Genomic DNA, 18,262 nt, shown 5'->3' on the forward strand with positions numbered 1-18,262 from the left:
ACACTGCCCTTACCGGCCCCGAGCCTCAGGAAAAGTGGTACGGACAGACTGGACCTTACAGGACACTCTCACCAAACTCTCTTTAGAACTTCACTTAGACTGGGTTCGCCTCTTACCCCTGGCCCTATTCAGACTCAGAGCTCTTCCAAGGAAACCCACCAATCTTTCCGCCTTTGAGGTGATGTACGGAAGACCTCCACTCCCCCAGGTATTACCCCTAAACAGGGGTCCATACCCTCCAGCTTAGCCAAACCCCTACTTTCCCATCTATGCGCCGAACTTTGAGAATACCAAGATTGGTTACTCCCTGACCCAACTTCCTCACAAAACACCCTTACAATACACCCAGGAAATTTAGTTTACTATACCTCTCCCGAACCACGGGACCCCTTAGTCCCGAAATGGGAGGGCCCATACCCAGCTATCCTATGCACCCCCACCGCTGCCAAACTTGCGCTTCCAGACAATCAAGTAACTCCATGGGTCCACATTTCTAGGTTAAAACCCTGCTTCCCAACCTCACCAACGGATCCCGCGGAACCTACACGTGACCTGCAAGTTCAGGACACACCCTTTCAAGAAACTAAAACCTTTGCCTGCACTCCTCACCCCTCTGACCCCCTCAAGCTCTGCTTATCCCGACTCCCAAGTCTCCCTCCAGTACAGGAACAATGACCACTCCCGTTAACGTCATCCTGTTTCTCTCACTGTCCCTAGTAGGTGCCTCTAAATCCTCATACGTCTGGAGGTTCACAGTACGAGAAACTTATATAATGGGGCAAAGTAAGACCACCAAACTACTCCCTTCCACAGCGGACTGTCCTGTAGCTGGATGCCAAAATGCCATCACTATCCCACTTACAAACAGTAAGCTGATCTCTCAATCTTCCCGCCCATACCTATGCTTTATGTTTGACCAGACTCAAACGTCCTGCAGGTGGTGGCCAGACACTTATGGGGGATGCCTGTACTGGTCGTGCAAAATCCACAACCCACTAATAGGTGCAGGAGGCCAAATATTTCAGCGTGACACAGGAAACTCTTACCATTTTTACATTAAGGACTCCTGGGACTCCAGATGGGCCGGGATAGTTACTGGGGCTTTCTATTGCAAAGGATATATTCATGGCCTGTCTTTTCTTGCCCTGTATTGTCCAAACTCAAGTTGGTAAAATCTCTAACCAGACTTTTAACCAGCTTTTACTCAGGAAATTACCAACTACTGGCCACAGAGGACCCTACCTGCTCTTCAACGGATCAGCTAACACACTGTTAAAATGGATCTACATCACCAATGGTCCCTGTTCCTAGAGGTTTCAGCCGCGGACGCCTGGATGCTCTCCCCTACAGCTTCCTACACACACTGGACTCAGCAAATAACTGACGTGTGGCTCCAGGGAACGTTTATAGAATTCTCCCCCCTCAAAATTCCTTTGGGGCCTAATAAAGGGTCTCCTATCTCCTCCCAATTCCTCTCCCCCCACTACGCCCCCCTCCAGCAGGAATTAGCTCGAGGATTACGACGACCCATTCCCCACAACAGAGGAAAAAGGGAGGAATGTAGGGATACCGTAGGCACTCAAGCGGGGGGCACTCCTTGGCAATATGGCGCCCTTCCGGGTTCTTCTCCGAAACAAGCCCACCAGCGCCAAAACCCAAGCCCGCTGGCGCCAAACCTCAACCAGTCACAGGTCAAGGCTCACCTCCCGCTCAGCCCTGTCCAATCAGCTACCGCCCCATCCACCCCCTATCTAAACCCGGAATGCAGCTCCCTATAAATATACGCGCAGTCCTTGAATAAAGCAGAACTTCTCTGGTGAACTGTCAGCCTGGGTCTCGCGTGCCTCCTTCATCTGTGCCTCCTTCAAGTAGTGTAATCAGAGTACAGGGGAAATGTAGAATTTTCTTTCAACAAAATTTTATGTACTTTAAAAGCACTCATTTATAGGTTAACTTCAAGTGTACATCAGTGCCTCAACTTTGTTTAGGCATCAGAATTGCCAATGAAACTGAAAAATATGGAAACTCTGGTTCAATAGGTCTGATTTAATATGGGACCACTGGCACCTATGTTTTTCCAAAATCCTCCTGTGTGATTCTGATGTGAAGTCAGAGGTAAGAACCACCATAATAATAATCATTATCCATTAAAGCAGTATTAAATCCACTATCCAGCAACCCTTAGTTGGCCATGATTATCAAATCTATAATATTCCTTTCTTTTTTATACAATTCAGATTGTTTTCTAATTCAGGCTGGCATTCCTTTAATCAAATTAGTGAAGTTTTCTACTGAAATTGTTAATTTTTTTATTGTTTAAGAATTAGAAGAAAAAAGAAAATGGCACAACCTTTAAACTTCCATAAATGCAACTGACAAACTTGAATTGTTTTTCTTTTAAAGAAAAATAATTCTACAACCCCCGCATGTAACTTCAATTATTTACAATATAAGTCTAACACATACACTCACTAAACTCAATAAATTCATCACGTTTATAACTCTATATAGAACTATAAAAGCAAAATAAATTATACAATTAAATACAAAAACAAAATTACAAAACCAATTAAGTTAAAACTAACAACACTAGTTTATTACTCTGGGTAAGGGTTGTCTGCTGAAAATTAAATCATTCACACCACAATTATAGTCCTAAGAGCTACAACAGAGATTCTGACAGACTCACTTGAGATGAGCCTATATTATTACCAGGTGCCACTCAATTCTCCTGCCACCCTTTTCTATTTCAGTGGTTCTCAAACTGTGGTCCCCAGACCAACAGCACTGGCAACACCTGGGAACTTGTTAGACACATAAATTCTCAGGCCCCAACCCAGCACTACTAAATCAAGATCTCTAGGTCAGGGACCCAGCAATCTGTCTTAACAAGCCTTCCCAGTGATTCTGATGAACCCCATAATCTGAGACCACTACAGTGAAATCTTTATTGAGCTGCCACACTATAACATCATCCCCCTCTCTCTTGACTCCAGTGCATCATTTACTTATTAAGTTCCCTCTGTTCTTTCCTCATTTTCCCCAATACTAATACTTGGAGCCAACAATGACAACAAAAAACACAAATGCAGCAAACACCCAAATCCTGTGGCTGCATTAAATTATAAGATGATGACCTCTCCTATGAGCCAAAATATCCTTATATTAATTTCAGAACCCTGAAATGAAATGCAAAGTTTAAATATTTTTGTTTTAAAGAAAACTTGAGGACTCCTGAAAATTCATTCAAGGAATCCTAGGACTCTACAGTTAGAAAATTATCATTGTAAAATACAGAGAAGGCATTTCAATACAAAGTCCACTTATACCACTGAAACAGTGTAGTATGATGGTAAGAAATTAGGGAATCAAAAAAACTTGATTTAGTGCCTGGATTTTTACTTTGTCATCAAAAAATGTATATGTTTGTGGATTTTTCTGGGGGGTAATGGGCAGCTGGATGAAAAAAGTATGTGATACTCAACCAGGGTTAAGTAACAGAAGCACCTGAGAAGTCTTCACAAAATACCTTCGCCCAGGCTTTCCCTTTTCCCTGCAGAAAATCATCAAACCATGTGACAGATGGAAATACCGTCTCTGGAATTCTGTATATTAGTAAGTTCATTTTTAAAAATTCAAGTAAAAAGAATTTTTCTTTCTTTTTGTTTCCTTTTTTGGCAGCTGGCTGGTATGGGAATCTGAACCCTTGACCTTGGTGATACAACAGAAAGAATTTTGCTTTATGGTACATGAGAAAAGTAGGTGGATAACTAAATTTTTTCTAATTTAAATTGTATATTTATGGGTAATTTCAATTTTCTTAAAAATTATCCCATAGATTGTGTTTAGGCTAAAAATAAGCATAAGCTTGTATAACATCTTCAAATATTTTACCCTGTAAAGCTAAAAAAAAAAAAGGCTTTTTTTTGGGTAGTGGATACAAGTACTAACAAAATTAAACTTACCATATAATCCAAGTACTCAGACTAATTATAATACAATGGGGCTCTGTTCTGGAACTCTTGAAGTGCTTCAGAGAATGCTGGCTTTCTGAGTTCATACTACATCCCTGAAGAAGAACAGAATGCTATTTGAATGACTTACATATACGTTTGTTTCAAATTCACCAAAACTTAAATCATACTCAAACTTACACTGAAATTTTTTCTTTTGTTTTTAATTTCAAGCAAGAGAAAGTTTCAGAAAGCAATATAGATTCTCATTAAATTTAATTCCTTGCAAAAAGGCTAACTTGCTTTTCATTAGATAGTATTTACCTAAAACAATCATGAGCAAAGGTAATTTCCTTAACATTTAAAAATGTATACACTGTCTGTCTTGTACACGGTGAGACACTGAGCCTCCTGGTAGGCCATTAATACCCCTCCCCCAAACACACCTTTCCCAATCCTGTATACATCTCCACCCCAACCTCACTGAGACTGATGAAGCACAGACCATTATAGTAATTTCCCTCACTAGATAAATAAAGAAATGAGATACAATTTTCATTAATGTGACATGAGGGGAAGTCAAGTCTGCTGGATATTTCTGGAAAAGTTTTACATCTTTTTTTTTTTTTTTTGGTGGCTGGCTGGTAGGGGGACCTGAACCCATAACCTTGGTGTTGTAAGGCTGTGCTCTATCCAACTGAGCTAACCAGCCAGCCCAATGTTTTACATATTTTTAAAAGGAACACAGCCCTCTTCATGGCCTTTGAAATTTACAGTGTGATACATAACACCTGAAGAATCTTTGGCCATCCTGAAACCATGAAATTGAGGATGGCACAGCAGAAAAATAGAAGAAACCTCACTTCTTACTGTTCTTTCCATCGAATTAAATAACCCCAAAGTGTCCTTACTTCAAGACTTTTTATGTGAGATAATAAAGATCCCTCTTATTTTTTAATAAAATGCATATACTTTTAATTTCATTAAAAAATTCCATTATATATATCAGTAAATTCTACATTTTCAGATAAATTTGACAAAAAAAAGAGCAGAATACTCCTTTTTGAGAGAAAAAAATGAAATCTAAAAAGTTGGATACATTTCCTAAGTAAATACAAAAAGGCAAAGACAGGTCCTGATATGGGAAATACTGCTGGTACAGTATTTATAAATCACACTTGATTACTTTCTGAACACAGCTGCTGTGGATTGATTGAACTATGTCTCCCAAAGTCCACATATTAGAAGCTTAATTCCCAATGTAGCTGTTGAGGGTGGGAAATTCTATTATGGTAATTGAAATGTGGGGCCTTGAAGAGGTGATTAAATTGCAGGACCATGCCATAGTGAATGGATTAATAATGGTGGTTAGGGACATGGTTCTGAGGACTTTAAAAGGAGAGCACATGAGATTCTCTCTCTCTCTGGTCCACCATTTCCTGCCATGTGAGACCCCTGCATTGCTGTAAAGCCACCACCAAAGAAGACTCTCACCAGATGTGCTCCCTGGACTTTGGACTCCCCAGTCACTGAAACTGTAAGCAATAAATTTCATTTTTTTATAAATCAGCCAGTTTCAGGTATTTTGTTATTAGCAACAGAAACAGTTTAATACAACAGCATACCTTTTACTTTACTAACAAACTTGTAAGTTCATTCTTGGAGAGTTCCTATCTAAATATGGAATAAATTTATCTTAAGTCCTATGTGTGACCAACAATTCAACTCACAGTAAGCATATAAGGAAAATATTTAACACAAACTCATACATAAATAACATTTTTCTTACCTGAAAACCACACTTGAGGCACAGACATATATCAGAAGGAAGTACTGTCTGTCCATCACAAAATCTTCTTTCTTTTAAACATTCTGAGCAAACTGACCACAGATTCTCAGCTATTGCTCTCTTTACATGATTCATACTGACAGCATGACTTACATGTTGGCAAGTTAATTCTACTGAATAAGATAAAATAAAATTTGAACATATCCCTTACTAAACCAAAGTGCTACCATCAGTAAACAAGAGTCAATAGCATTAAAATGCTCTTAACTAAAAAGCATAGAAAAAAAGCAAAATAACTCAAAAGGAACTTGCTACATGATTCCATTTTTATAATATTTGTGAAATAACATACTTGTACTGTGGGGGAACAGATTAGTGGTTGCCAGGGGGTGTGGATGGGGGACAGAGGATGTGACTAAAAATGGGTAGCACTCAGGGTGGTGATGGTACAGTCAGGTATCTTGATTATGGTAGTTATACAAAGCTATACATGTACTAAAATTTTATAGAGCTATACACATGTGCACACACACACACACACACACATGCATGTATATGTTGTGCTCTTTAATGACATGGGTCCTTACTTTTCAAACATGTGATTTCAGAATTACTCTTTTTATGTCTGTTGAGGGTGTGAAATCGTACTATGGTAATTGAAAGGTGGAGCCTTGAAGAGGAATTTAGATTGCAGGACCATGCCATAGTGAATGAATTAATAATGATGGTCAGGGATGTGGTTCTAAGGGCTTTAAAAGGGGAGCATGTGAGAAGTTAGTCTCTCTGCTACACCATCCACCATGTGACACTCTACATTGCTGTAGAAACACCTCACCAGATGTGTTCCCTGGACTTTAGACTTCCCAGCCTCAGAAACTGTAAGCAATAAATTCCACTTTCTTTATAAAACACAAGTTCCAGGTATTTTGCTATAAGCAACAGAAACAGACTCATACAGAAAATTGGTACCAGAGAGGAGGGGTGTTGCTTATAACAAATACTTGAAAATGCAGAAGTGGCTTTGGAACTGAGTGTTGAGGAAAGGCTGAAGGAATCTGGAGGAACAGGTCACAAAAAGCATAGAGGCTGGTGAAAGTTTAGAAGACAAGAAAGCCAGGGAAAGTTTGGAATGTTTTAGTGACTAGTTAAATGGTGGTGAGCAGAATGCTGATACAATATGGACACTAAAGGCCATACTGAGGAGATCTCACATGTAAATGAGAAGGGACTTATTGGAAACTGTGGCAAAGATCACCCTTGCTATGAACTGGCAAGGAATTTGGCTGCATACTCTTCATGCCCAAAAGTATTATGGAATGTGGAACTTAAAGGTGCTGATCCAGGTTATTTGGTGGAAGAAATTTCTAAGCAGCAAAACACTCACGAAGCTGCACAGCTACTTTTAACAGCCTACACTGAGTTATGGTGGCAAAGGCTTGACATAAAGCAGGAATTTAAGAGGGAAGCACAGTGTAAAGACTTGGAAAATTTGCAGCCTGGCCATGTGGTAGAGAAGCAGAGATCATTTTCCTAGAAAAATCCAATGGTGCAGCAAAGGGACTGGTTGCTAAAGACATTATCATGGCTATGAGCAGGCAGATGCTAATAGCCAAGACAATGGAAGAAAGGCCCTGAAGGCATTTCAGAGTTCCTGGAGGCTGAGTCTTCCATTACAGGCCCAGATGTCTAGGGAGACAGATAGTCTCAGGGAGCGACCCGAGGCACACTACACGGGCTCACTGCCCAGCACCACCTGGGAAGCTGCTTCCCATACCAGCACCCCAGTGGCTTTGGCTGCTCCAGCTATGGCTAAATTGGGCCCAAGTGTGGCTGGACCCACAGCTTTGTAAGCTAAAAGCCAGAAGCCTTGGCGGCGTCCATGTAGTATGGTGTTAGGTCTGTAGGCTGGCAGAATGCCAATAGCTCTAAGGCATGGGAGCTTCCATCCCATACATCAAAAGACGTATGGAAAAGCCTAGGGGCCCAGGAAGAGATCTGTCACAGGGGCAGATTCATCATATAGAGTCTTCACTAGAGCAATGCCAAGTGGAAACATGGGGTCAGAGTGACAACAGAAAAACCCCAACAATGCTATACCTAGTGGAGCCATGACAGCGGGACCTCTATGGAGACCCCAGACCTGCGGAGCTACCAGAGTGGAACACCAGCCTGGGAGAGCTGAAGTGTGGCCTATGACCAGGAAAGCCATAGGAGCAGAGCTGGCTAAGGACTTAGGGACCCAACCCCTGCACCAGCATTCAGAGGACACTGAACATGGAATCAAAGTACACGATTAGCCAGCTTTGAGATTTAATGCCTGACCTGCTGGGTTTCAGACTTGTTTAGGTCTTGTTTAGGACCTATTACAGTTTTCTTCTGGCCTATTTCTCCTTTCTTGAAAGGGACTATGTACCCTATGCTTGTTCCACCATTGTATCTTGGAAGTAGATAACTTGTTTTGATTTCATAGGTGGGACTTTGAGATTTTGGACTTTTGAGCTGAAACAAGTTAAGACTTTGGGGATGAAATTAATGTATTTGTGCGTGAAAAGGACATGAGTTTGGGGGCTCAGGGAAGAATGCTATAGATTGGATACCCCCCACCCCCAACCTCATTGAAGCTCAAATCCGCACTCTAACTGTTGAGGGTGGGAAATCCTATCATGGTAATTGAAAGGCTTGGCCTTGAAGAGGTGATTAGATTGTAGGACCATGCCATAGTGAATGGATTAATAATGGTGGTCAGGGTGTGGTTCTGAGGGCTTTAAAAGGAGAGCATATGAAAGGTTAGTCTCTCTCTGCTCCACCATTTTCTGCTATGTGAGACCCCTGGGTCCTGGTTGCCACCCCAAGACCCTCACCAGATGTATTCCTTGGACTTTGGACTTCCCAGCCTCAGGGACTGTAAGCAATAAATTTTGTTTTCTTTATAAATCAGCCAGTTTCAGGTATCTTGTTATAAGAACAGAAACGGACTAATATGCCAGTATTTAAACAGTATTCACTATCTTTGTGGGGGCAGAGGAATGTAAAAAATTTCCTTTGTGTTAAGTAAATTTCTTCAGTTTTCTATAATTTGTTTAACTGTATAATTGTCTAAATTTCACCTGACGAATAGGTCCTCTAGAGATTCCCGAATAAAATATAAAAATGTAGTAAAGTCTATAGTTGTTTCATATTAAACAAATCAAAAACAATAATCAGAATCTCCATGATTTCCACTTTAAATATTAATAAAAATTTTACAAGGAGGTCTTCCAATTTGCGAATGGTAATTAAAGTCAACACTTCTTCCTTCTCCTTCCAGAAATTATCTAAAGGCAATACAAACAGGAAACAAAGACACGAAGTTTATTTTCAGTGAAACCAGGAGATAGCTGAAGCCCCAAGTCACAGATTAAGAGGCAGGGCTTCCACCTCAAAGCAGCGGGGATCAAATAGAGGTGCATACAGAAGAAAGCAGAGAGAATACTGCAAATATAGATTTCATAAAGAACAAGATATGCTTCCCAGACACAGAACAAAATCTAAATCACTATGCTGCACTAACAGTGGCAGGAGATTCCCCTATATCCAATTTTGTATTGAGAAGAAACAAAAGAAGGGAATTTCTCATTCACTAAGTGAGAAATAAAGCAAGCCAGGTTTTCAGGAAGCAGTCTTGTCTCTATGGCAGTTGGGGAGAAGAGGTACTTTGGATTCTGAAAAAAACACAGGGCTGCATAACCCTATTTGCTGGAAAAAGTAAAGGCTAAATTAAATGAACTCAAACTCAAAACTCCAGCTAGGTCTCAACAAGGCTCTAGCCCTCCTTCTTCCACAAATATTCCAAAAGTTGCTGGTCCAAGAAAAACTAACCCTACATCAGAGAATGAGTAATCAAAGAGAAATCAAAGCCACAAATTTCTACACTAAGATAATATAAGAAAAAGGAAGGAAAAGGAAAAACAAATGGCAGAACAATTGCTGCCATAAAATACAAACACAAAACAAAAGCAAGCACTCTAGGATAAGATGGCAAAACAACAGGAAGTGACTGGCAGAATTAAGAAAGAAGTGGAACAAAAATAAATAAATAAAACCACAAAAATGAAGGCCAAACTAAAAAGAGCATAACATGAAATGGACACTGTTGCAAGCACAGTAAAGGATAAAACAGAAAACAGCAAGCAGAATGAAAAAGGAAATAACAGATTCAGAGGATTTGGGAAAAAAATAACTGTGGAAGGCAAAGAAGAGTTAACATAAGAACAATTAAAATCCCTGAAGAAAACTATATGAACAGAATAGAACAAATATTTAAAGATATAAGTTAGACTTCTTTCAATACAGCAAACTCACTAATACTGAAACACTGCCCAAGTTAAAAACATATAAAAATGGAAATTAAATACATTTTTTTAAATGGAGAGTTGAACTGGCAAGAAAGTAAGGAAAATCCTCAGAAGCCAACACCTAAGGCATGAGGCTGAAGAGAAAAGCAAGCTCTGAAGCCAGCAGCTCCCAAAGGTCATCTCCAACCTCTGGTGGCTTGGAGACTGGTTTTAATAGGTCATGAGAAAGGAACAATGACAAAAAAGATGCCAATTCTAAGTTACTGTATAAACTAAATAAAATCCCAATAAAAACACCAACAGGATTTTTTGGAACTAGATAAGCTGATTCTAAAGTTTATGCAGAAAGCAGTGAAAATAAAGAGTAATGGATTTATTAATTAGAAACATATATTGTTATTTCTTTTCCTCAATGGTATTTGGGATGCCAGATATCATGATTTACCAGCAATATCATCTGAAGAATCTTCATCATGAGGTATAGTAGGTCTTTTACTCCTTTTGGCTTTCTCAGATAAAGCTTTGGATGGATCTTTCACCCGCATGTTATTAACTGGAAAGTTGGAGGGAAAAAAATAAATACACTTTAATCTTCAAAGTCAAAATTCTACATACTTTATTTAATGCATATTGAAATTGAAATGACTTCAATTTTCATTGGTCTAGTAAATCAACAGAGGAAGAAGAGGGGAACATCAGTTGAAATCAAATCTTTATTAAATAATCAATATACAAATGGTACATTCCATTTGACTTTACCAACTACCCTGTTATGGACTAAATGTTTATGTCCTCCCAAAATTCCTATGGTGAAATCTAATTCCCAATGTGATGGTACTTAGAGGTAGAGTTTTGGGGAGGTAATTAGGTCATGAGAGTAGACCCCCCGTGAATAGGATTAGTGCCCTTAAGGAAGAGGCCAGAGACTATCTTTATATCCATGTGAAGATACAAGAAAATGGCCATCTGCAAACCAGGAAGAGGGCCCTCACTAGACAACAGATCTGCTAGCACCTTGATCTTGGACTTCCCATCCTCCAATACTGTGAGAAATACATGTCTGGTGTTTAAGCCACCCAGTCTATGGTAATTTGTTACAGAGGCCTGAACTAAATAAGACATACCCTCCAGATATATGATGTCCAGGTGAATAAAAAATCTAAAGTTTTGGTAAATGGAATAGGTGATGCTTCTTAATAATGCACTCTCCTTGTGCTTTCTCCCATGACGCTAGCTAGTAGAGCTAGAAGAGCCAAATTGGACAAGGGATGGAAGCTGTAAGTCATGCAGAGTAAAGCTACCTTACCTGTGCCATACTACCCAGCTCTGGACTGTATTTTTAAGTTACTGATTTTTTTTCCTCTCAACTTTTTATTATGAAAAATTTTAAATATCTACAAAAATTAAAAGAACAGTATACTGAAGACCCACGTACTATCTAGATTCCACATCTATTAACATTTTGCTCTAATTGCTTTATCTAAATATCAAAAGGTATGTATAGAGATATATGAGATGTATGTGAATATCTATATATATATATATATACACACACACAATAGCACCTCAAAAAGTTGTGGAAAATAGAATTGAAAGATAATATAAATCTTTCCACGAACTTTTTGAAGTACCCTCGTGTGTGTGTGTGTGTGTGTGTGTGTGTGTGTGTGTGTTTTCTTAACTACTTGAAAGTAAATTGTAGAGATTATGACTCTTCACCCCTACATACCTGACCATGTTCTCTTAAGGAGATTCTCCTAGATAACTGCATAACATTATCACATCTAAGAAAATTAACAATAATTCCCTAAGATCATCTTATACCCATCATATTCTAATTTCCTTAGCTGACCCAAAAGTGTCTTTTTAGCTGTTTTTTTAAAATAAGGATTCATTCAAGGTTTGTACTTTATACTGGTTATGTCTCTTTAGTATCTTTTAATCTAAAACAGTTCTTCTGACCTTTTACTGCCAGAACTGCAATCTTTTACTTGCTTTTTAAAGAGATCAGGCCAGTGCATATGAGTTTACCTTGGGTGTCATGTCAAAATGTGGAATCTGGCTCAAAAAATCTAGCACAAGACCTGAGATTCTGTCTAACATCCTCCTAACTGAAGCCACTTATGAGGAAGTATATTCCACAGAATATACTTGCAAGCAAAGTTGTATAATGTTTCACACTGAATTTATCTTTCTCCATGGTGTTATTTACCTCTTTATTTCTTAAAAACTCATTTAATTCTAAAGATTCTAGATATAAACTACTAAGCACTTTTTAAAAACCACTGTATTTTGGAGTCTCTATTAGAATAGCTTAGCCTAAATCCTTACCTAATACTGTCCTGCTCTGTGGATAAGCTACATTGCAACTTTCATGGTTGGTTTACTTTTTAACGATCAAGGTAATGAACCTTTCAGTTCAATACTAATTTCTGAATCTTGATTTAGCCAATCCATTTTAAAAGCCAAAGGTCATCACTATCAAACTGAGTTACAACAAATTAAGGCCTTCAGGATTACAGAGATGTACAAAACCTCTGAGTTCCTTGATCACTTCATCTCTACCTACCTTCTCCCTCCAAACCTTATCCACTTACCCCTTCAGTTCCACCTTACAAAACCACTAATCATTTCCTTCTCTGATCATGCCTTCTCAGTTCTTCCAGCTTGCTTAGTCAGCCACCTCTATTCTCCTTTAGTGCCCAGGCTGACAGGAGGCTGCATCTCAACACAGGTTTCCATGATCGCTACAGCAGGGCAGGGAGAAAGGGAAGTGGCAAATGGAAAGCTGTTTCTTAAAGCTTCACCCGGGGGCCGGCCCCGTGGCTCACTCAGGAGAGTGTGGTGCTGGTAGCGCCAAGGCCACGGGTTCAGATCCTATATAGGGATGGCCGGTTAGCTCACTGGCTGAGCGTGGTGCAGACCACACCGTACTGAGGGTTGTGATCCCCTTACCGGTCAAAAAAAAAAGCTTCACCTGGAAGCAACATACGTCACATCTGCTCATATTTTACTGGCCAAAACAAGTCACATGGCTCCTCTGGCAGAACCCAATCTTAGATGAACATAATTAACCATCTTCTCCATGTCTGGATAAAGTCTCATAAGAAAGCAGACTGGGTCTCTGCCACCATCCACTTTATTTTCTGGTGAACTTACCTACTCTTCACACAGCCATTCAAACCTTTTTCACTCTCCTTAAACCCCCAACTCCTCTACCTTCCCACTCACTTGTCAAAAAATGATCCAGTCTTCTACTTTATTGCGGGAAAAGATACACAATCAGATGGCAAATCTGATCTTTCTACCCCCAAATTTACAAACGTAACTCCATCAATTTTAATTTGATGTCCTGAAAAGAGATAGGCATAATTAATAGAGTATTTTTTCCCCTATGGTACAAATAAACTCTTGAAAGATGAGCATTAACACACAAGTAATACTGGCAAAATAATAAACAAAACCAGGTATTTGACCTAGAATCTGTATACAACCTGCCTTTTTTCAACACTGACAAACTTAGTGATGTAAAGGCAATTTCTGATGGTTTTTCTAACATACAAGAGTACTTCAATAGTTCACGGAAAGATTCGTGTTGTCTTTTAATTTTATTTTTCTGTGAACTTTTTTTTTTTGGCCGCTGGCCAGTACAGGGATCAAACCCTGGACCTTGGTGTTATCAGCACTCATGAACTTTTTGAAATGCCTTCGTATGTAATATATCTAAACATACAGAATCATTTGGTACAGTAACCTACAATTTAGCAATCACTATCTGTACAGTTTTCCTTTCCAATTTGCATTTAAGGCAAGAAAAGGCAAACCTAAAGCCCAATCATTAGAGTTTCAAATACTTTCTTTCATCAAAATTGTGTCTGGGATCTCCAAGACATCCTCCCACATTTGGAGATTCTATAGAAGGATTCACAGGACTCAACATACAGTTGTACTCGTGGCTAACATTTATTACAGCAATGTAGTATGGATATACAGCCTGATCTTAATAGAAAAAGAGACAGGTGAAGTCTGGAGGAATCATGTGTAGACTTTCTCATGCTCTCCCTCCCAAAAAGGGTTAAACAGATCCCTCCCAAAAAGGGTTAAACAGAGCACAACACTCTTACTCAACAACAGGTATGCAATGCTTCTGCCCAGAGAAGCCCATTAGAGACGTGGGGCCCAGGATTTCAATAGAAGATAGTAATTTCAGCTTAAAATATATCGTTCAGCCATAAACCATATTGTTCTCATGTGGGAACATTCCCCAAATCTAAGTTCCCAGATGCCAAACAAGGGCCAACTTTGCAAGCAGGCCTTCCTATGGAGAGCAGCCTCAGGCTTGCAATGTTAACTCTTATCAGGAGAAATATATTCTGGTCACTTTTCTCATGTGGTTTCCCAAACATCAAACTTAACAATTTTCAACTTCGGCATCCCCTAACACCAATCTTTTCTCTAATGCAGGATATGCCACTAAATGGGTTAGAAAGATTTGTTTTTAAACAGGCTATGCAAATGAAAGCCATATTCTCAAAAAAAAAAAAACCCAAACCTTTTTTTTCTACTCTTGGGCAGGTATTTTCGGGGGTGGAGAGAAAAGGAAAGGGACACAATCTCTTTTTAGATAATTAGATAACAGGCTCAAAAAGATGACAATAAGTTAGACTCGTAGTTTTACTCTGTATCACGTTCAGTTCTAGGCGCTTCACAGACAATTAACCTACTTAATTCTCACAACCACCTTATGAAATAGGTTACTGTTATTTCCCTCATTTTACTCTTGAAACTGACACAGAGAGGTTAAGTGACTTGCAGAAGTCCCGGAGCCAGTAAGTGTTGGATGGGAACGTGGACCCAGCTAGTCTGACTCCAGAGCTCCAAACGCACGACGCTGCCAGAAACCGTGGCCGGCCACGCTTCCGCCGGTCACTGACAAGCACACCCCTAGTTTGCGAAGAGCGAATGCGCGCTGAGCACAGCGCGCGGAAGGGAAGACCGAAGGGTGTCGGGCCACCGCGAGGCTGGGACTCGGACCCTTCCCTGGCGGCCCCTCTCCCACCGCGACTCCCCCGGCCCCTCCCGCCGCCGCCCTGCTGTACGGCCAAGGCGGATGTACCCGCCGCCGCCGCCGCCGCCGCCGCCGCCGCCCGCACACTGAGCCGGCGAGGCTGGGCTCACACGGCCCTCGGTGACCGCCTGGCGCCCCCAGGGATCGGGGAGGAGATAGGGAGCAGGGAGCCTCTCTCCCAGCCCCGCCTACCCACAAGGGAACCTGCGTCTCAGAAGCCAACACCAAGAAACTACGGCGAAACCACCGCCGCGTCCGGGACTCACCCCGCCCGGCCAGGCCGCCGCGTCTACAACCAGAAGACACTGCGCCTGCGCGACAGACCAGCCAGCCAGCAGAGGTGGAGCGCGGGGTTCCGCCTTCAGGCCGGACAGGGTCGGGCCGCGGGCGCCGGGTGCGGGGGGAGGCGTGAGGCGGGGTGGAAAGGGCGGAGGCGGCTCACGTCGGGGCGGCTCACGACGTCCCTGCGTCCGTACGTCCACACGTCCGCAGAGCGGGAAGGCCCCTGCTAATCTTAGACTAGCAGCCATCGTCTCCTACATTGGATTGGGGTCTGACCTGGAGTGTGCAGCTCCAGTCTTCCTGGTGCAAGCTTAAGTCCTACTTGTTGGTGGGTGCCTTCTGGAACAGTCTCCGACTTCCCTCTGTCACCTTCATCTGAACTCTGACATCATATATTTTCTGACATCATGTATCATCTTGCTTTTTTTCATCACTGTTGTCCAACCTGTTGTTCTCGCTTCCTAACTAGACGGTATATTTCTTGATCTAACACCTATACCTAATCAAAGCCCGATTATCTATTAAAGTGGTCTGCACATTGCATGTTTAGTAAAATTAATTGTTTTGAAAATATTTTGTTTGAATTATAGATACAGCAAAGGTCAGCACTGGTTATGAACAGGCCCTAGAAGTCTCCTAATTTTTCACCCAAGGGACCAATGTGGTTTTATGGATAAGAACGTTGGATTATAAATCAAAAGATACCAGAGTTAAAATTTTAAAAACAATAACAGATTTTACCTTAAAAATCTAATTCATTTCTCACATTATTTCCGTCTGGAGAATTTAGCAGAGGAAAGGAGGTTGGTATTCCTTTATATTTTACGTTTATGAACCATTCGTTTAAAAAGTATAATTAGGTACAAATATGCCAGTCACCTGTGCTGTGTATGGAGGTACACAATCATCTTTTGGGGTAGGGGAATTTTTTTCCCTAGGGAAAAAGAAAGTATTCCCCCAAAAGGATAGGTCTTGTTGTGGTGTAATTTTGAAGTCAAAATTGTCTACTTTATAAGTCAAAAGTTTTCATAGATTTTAACATTGGATTTGACATAGAAGGCATGCAAACTTGGGCAAATCTAATCTGCATTCTAAATTGCGTTTCAGTAAAGGGTTTTTTAAAAAAAATATATCATATATTGGAACCCAGTTTATGGTTAAAAAAAAAAAAGTGTGTTGTGTGTATGTGTGCTGAATTGGAATATGGAAATTTAGTTTCTCTTCCTCAAAAAAGAAATTTAGGAATTATGTAAACCACCATACAATACTTAAATTTTTCTTGAAAATGACAAAATTCTAAATCTCTCTTGATTTCCAGCAGTTGTACTCTTAGCATAACCAAAATCTGCAGAGATTGCAATCTCCATTGCAAAACTTGGTGTGAGTTAGGGAACATTATATAACAGTAAGTTTTTATTTCTGATGTTTTTCAAATTATTTATTTTTGTACTTAATTGAAAGTAAAATTTACTATTTGACAAATTCTTCAAAGGAATGAAATCATTTTTAAATGCTACCCAGTAAGCATATGTTCAGTGCAATTACAATGACATCAGGACAAAACATCAAATAGAAATATAGATTCAACTAAGATCAGCTAAAATCAGCTAATTACTTTTCAAGTAATGCTTAACATCTTAATTTTACCATCAAGTTCTGTCTGGAAATGGAATACTTTTATAAGCTACAGGGAATACGTACATCTCTTAAATTTCTATCAGGTGTATTTTTTTAAGATACACTATTATAATTCATGCTAATTTAACCCAGTATAAAGTTCCTCATCTCTCCTCTTTCCCACATTCCCATTCTTCTCATCAGAGGTAACATTTCCTCTCTGTTCACTGTTTCTTATGTATCATTTCAGGAATTGTCTTTGTGCATACAATATGTATTTGTACCGTATTTTTATATGACTATCTTTTGTTAAAAGAAAAACAGTCTAGATTATAGTTTACGTTCCGTTCAACTTGATTTTTTTCACTGGAAAGTATATGTTGGACATATTTCCACATTAACCTCATTCTTTTGACTAATTGCTTAGGATTCTAGTGATGTATGTATTCTTTCTCTTTCTTTTTTTCCTTTTCTCTTCTCTTCTCTTCTGACACCTAGCCGATACAGGGATCTGAACCCTTGACCTTGGTGTTATCAGCAACACACTCTCCCAAGTAATGGATGTATTATTTGTTTTTAATCAGTCCTTTAGTGTTCATTTTTCTTCGCCTACCTGTGCAAATATCTTCAGTAGATAAACTATTAGCAAGGACTATTAGGAAGACATAATCATCTTTTCAGGAAAAAAATCCTACAGAAAAATATTTCTCAAGTGAAAACGCTGTCAACATATTTTGATTTTACGTTTTGATCAAAATTATCTTGAAAAAAAGAGTCACATGAAAGGCCATACATTCTTATTTTCTTTTTTGTCTTTTTTACTGACCGGTAACGGGATTGCAACCCTCGGTGTCACGCCCGTACCGGGGACCGGCAACAGGATCGCAACCCTCGGTGTTGCGCCCGCACCACGCTCAGCCAGTGAGCGGGAACCGGTCTCCACATGGGATCCGAACCCTCAGCGGGAGCGCCGCCGTGCTCCCAAGTGGTGCACTCTCCAGTGCGCCACTGGGCCGGCCCAGAATGGCCATACATTTTTTAATTCATCATTTTATTTGTCTATCACATAGGGGCTTGAAGTGGATTTAGAAAGAAATAGGAAAAGTCCCAAGTCTCTTAAAAATCCCCCTTTTTTGCAACAGCATTTCACTTGTACAAGTTATGACAAGAAAAGGAAATGAAGTATTAATAATTCATATCAACTCAGCAGTGCTTTTCC

The 18,262-nt window shown here is 40.1% G+C and overlaps 1 protein-coding gene across 1 annotated transcript in view; it reads right to left on the minus strand.

The window, feature by feature from the left end:
• The window catches only part of LOC103594920 (ubiquitin carboxyl-terminal hydrolase 45-like), a gene marked incomplete at its 3' end in the record, with an annotated part of 60,840 nt that extends 45,395 nt beyond the window's left edge, over positions 1 to 15,445 (minus strand). The window contains exons 1-4 of the mRNA XM_008578209.1: positions 15,411 to 15,445; positions 10,522 to 10,629; positions 5,743 to 5,915; positions 3,966 to 4,069 (exon numbers count right to left, since the gene is read on the minus strand). Coding sequence (XP_008576431.1) covers positions 3,966 to 4,069; positions 5,743 to 5,915; positions 10,522 to 10,621 — 377 coding nt within the window. The remainder of the gene's footprint in view (positions 1 to 3,965; positions 4,070 to 5,742; positions 5,916 to 10,521; positions 10,630 to 15,410) is intronic.
• Positions 15,446 to 18,262: the final 2,817 nt, after the last annotated feature.

Source organism: Galeopterus variegatus, unplaced genomic scaffold, assembly GCF_000696425.1.
Source record: "Galeopterus variegatus unplaced genomic scaffold, G_variegatus-3.0.2 Scaffold1647, whole genome shotgun sequence".
Taxonomy (NCBI): domain Eukaryota; kingdom Metazoa; phylum Chordata; class Mammalia; order Dermoptera; family Cynocephalidae; genus Galeopterus; species Galeopterus variegatus.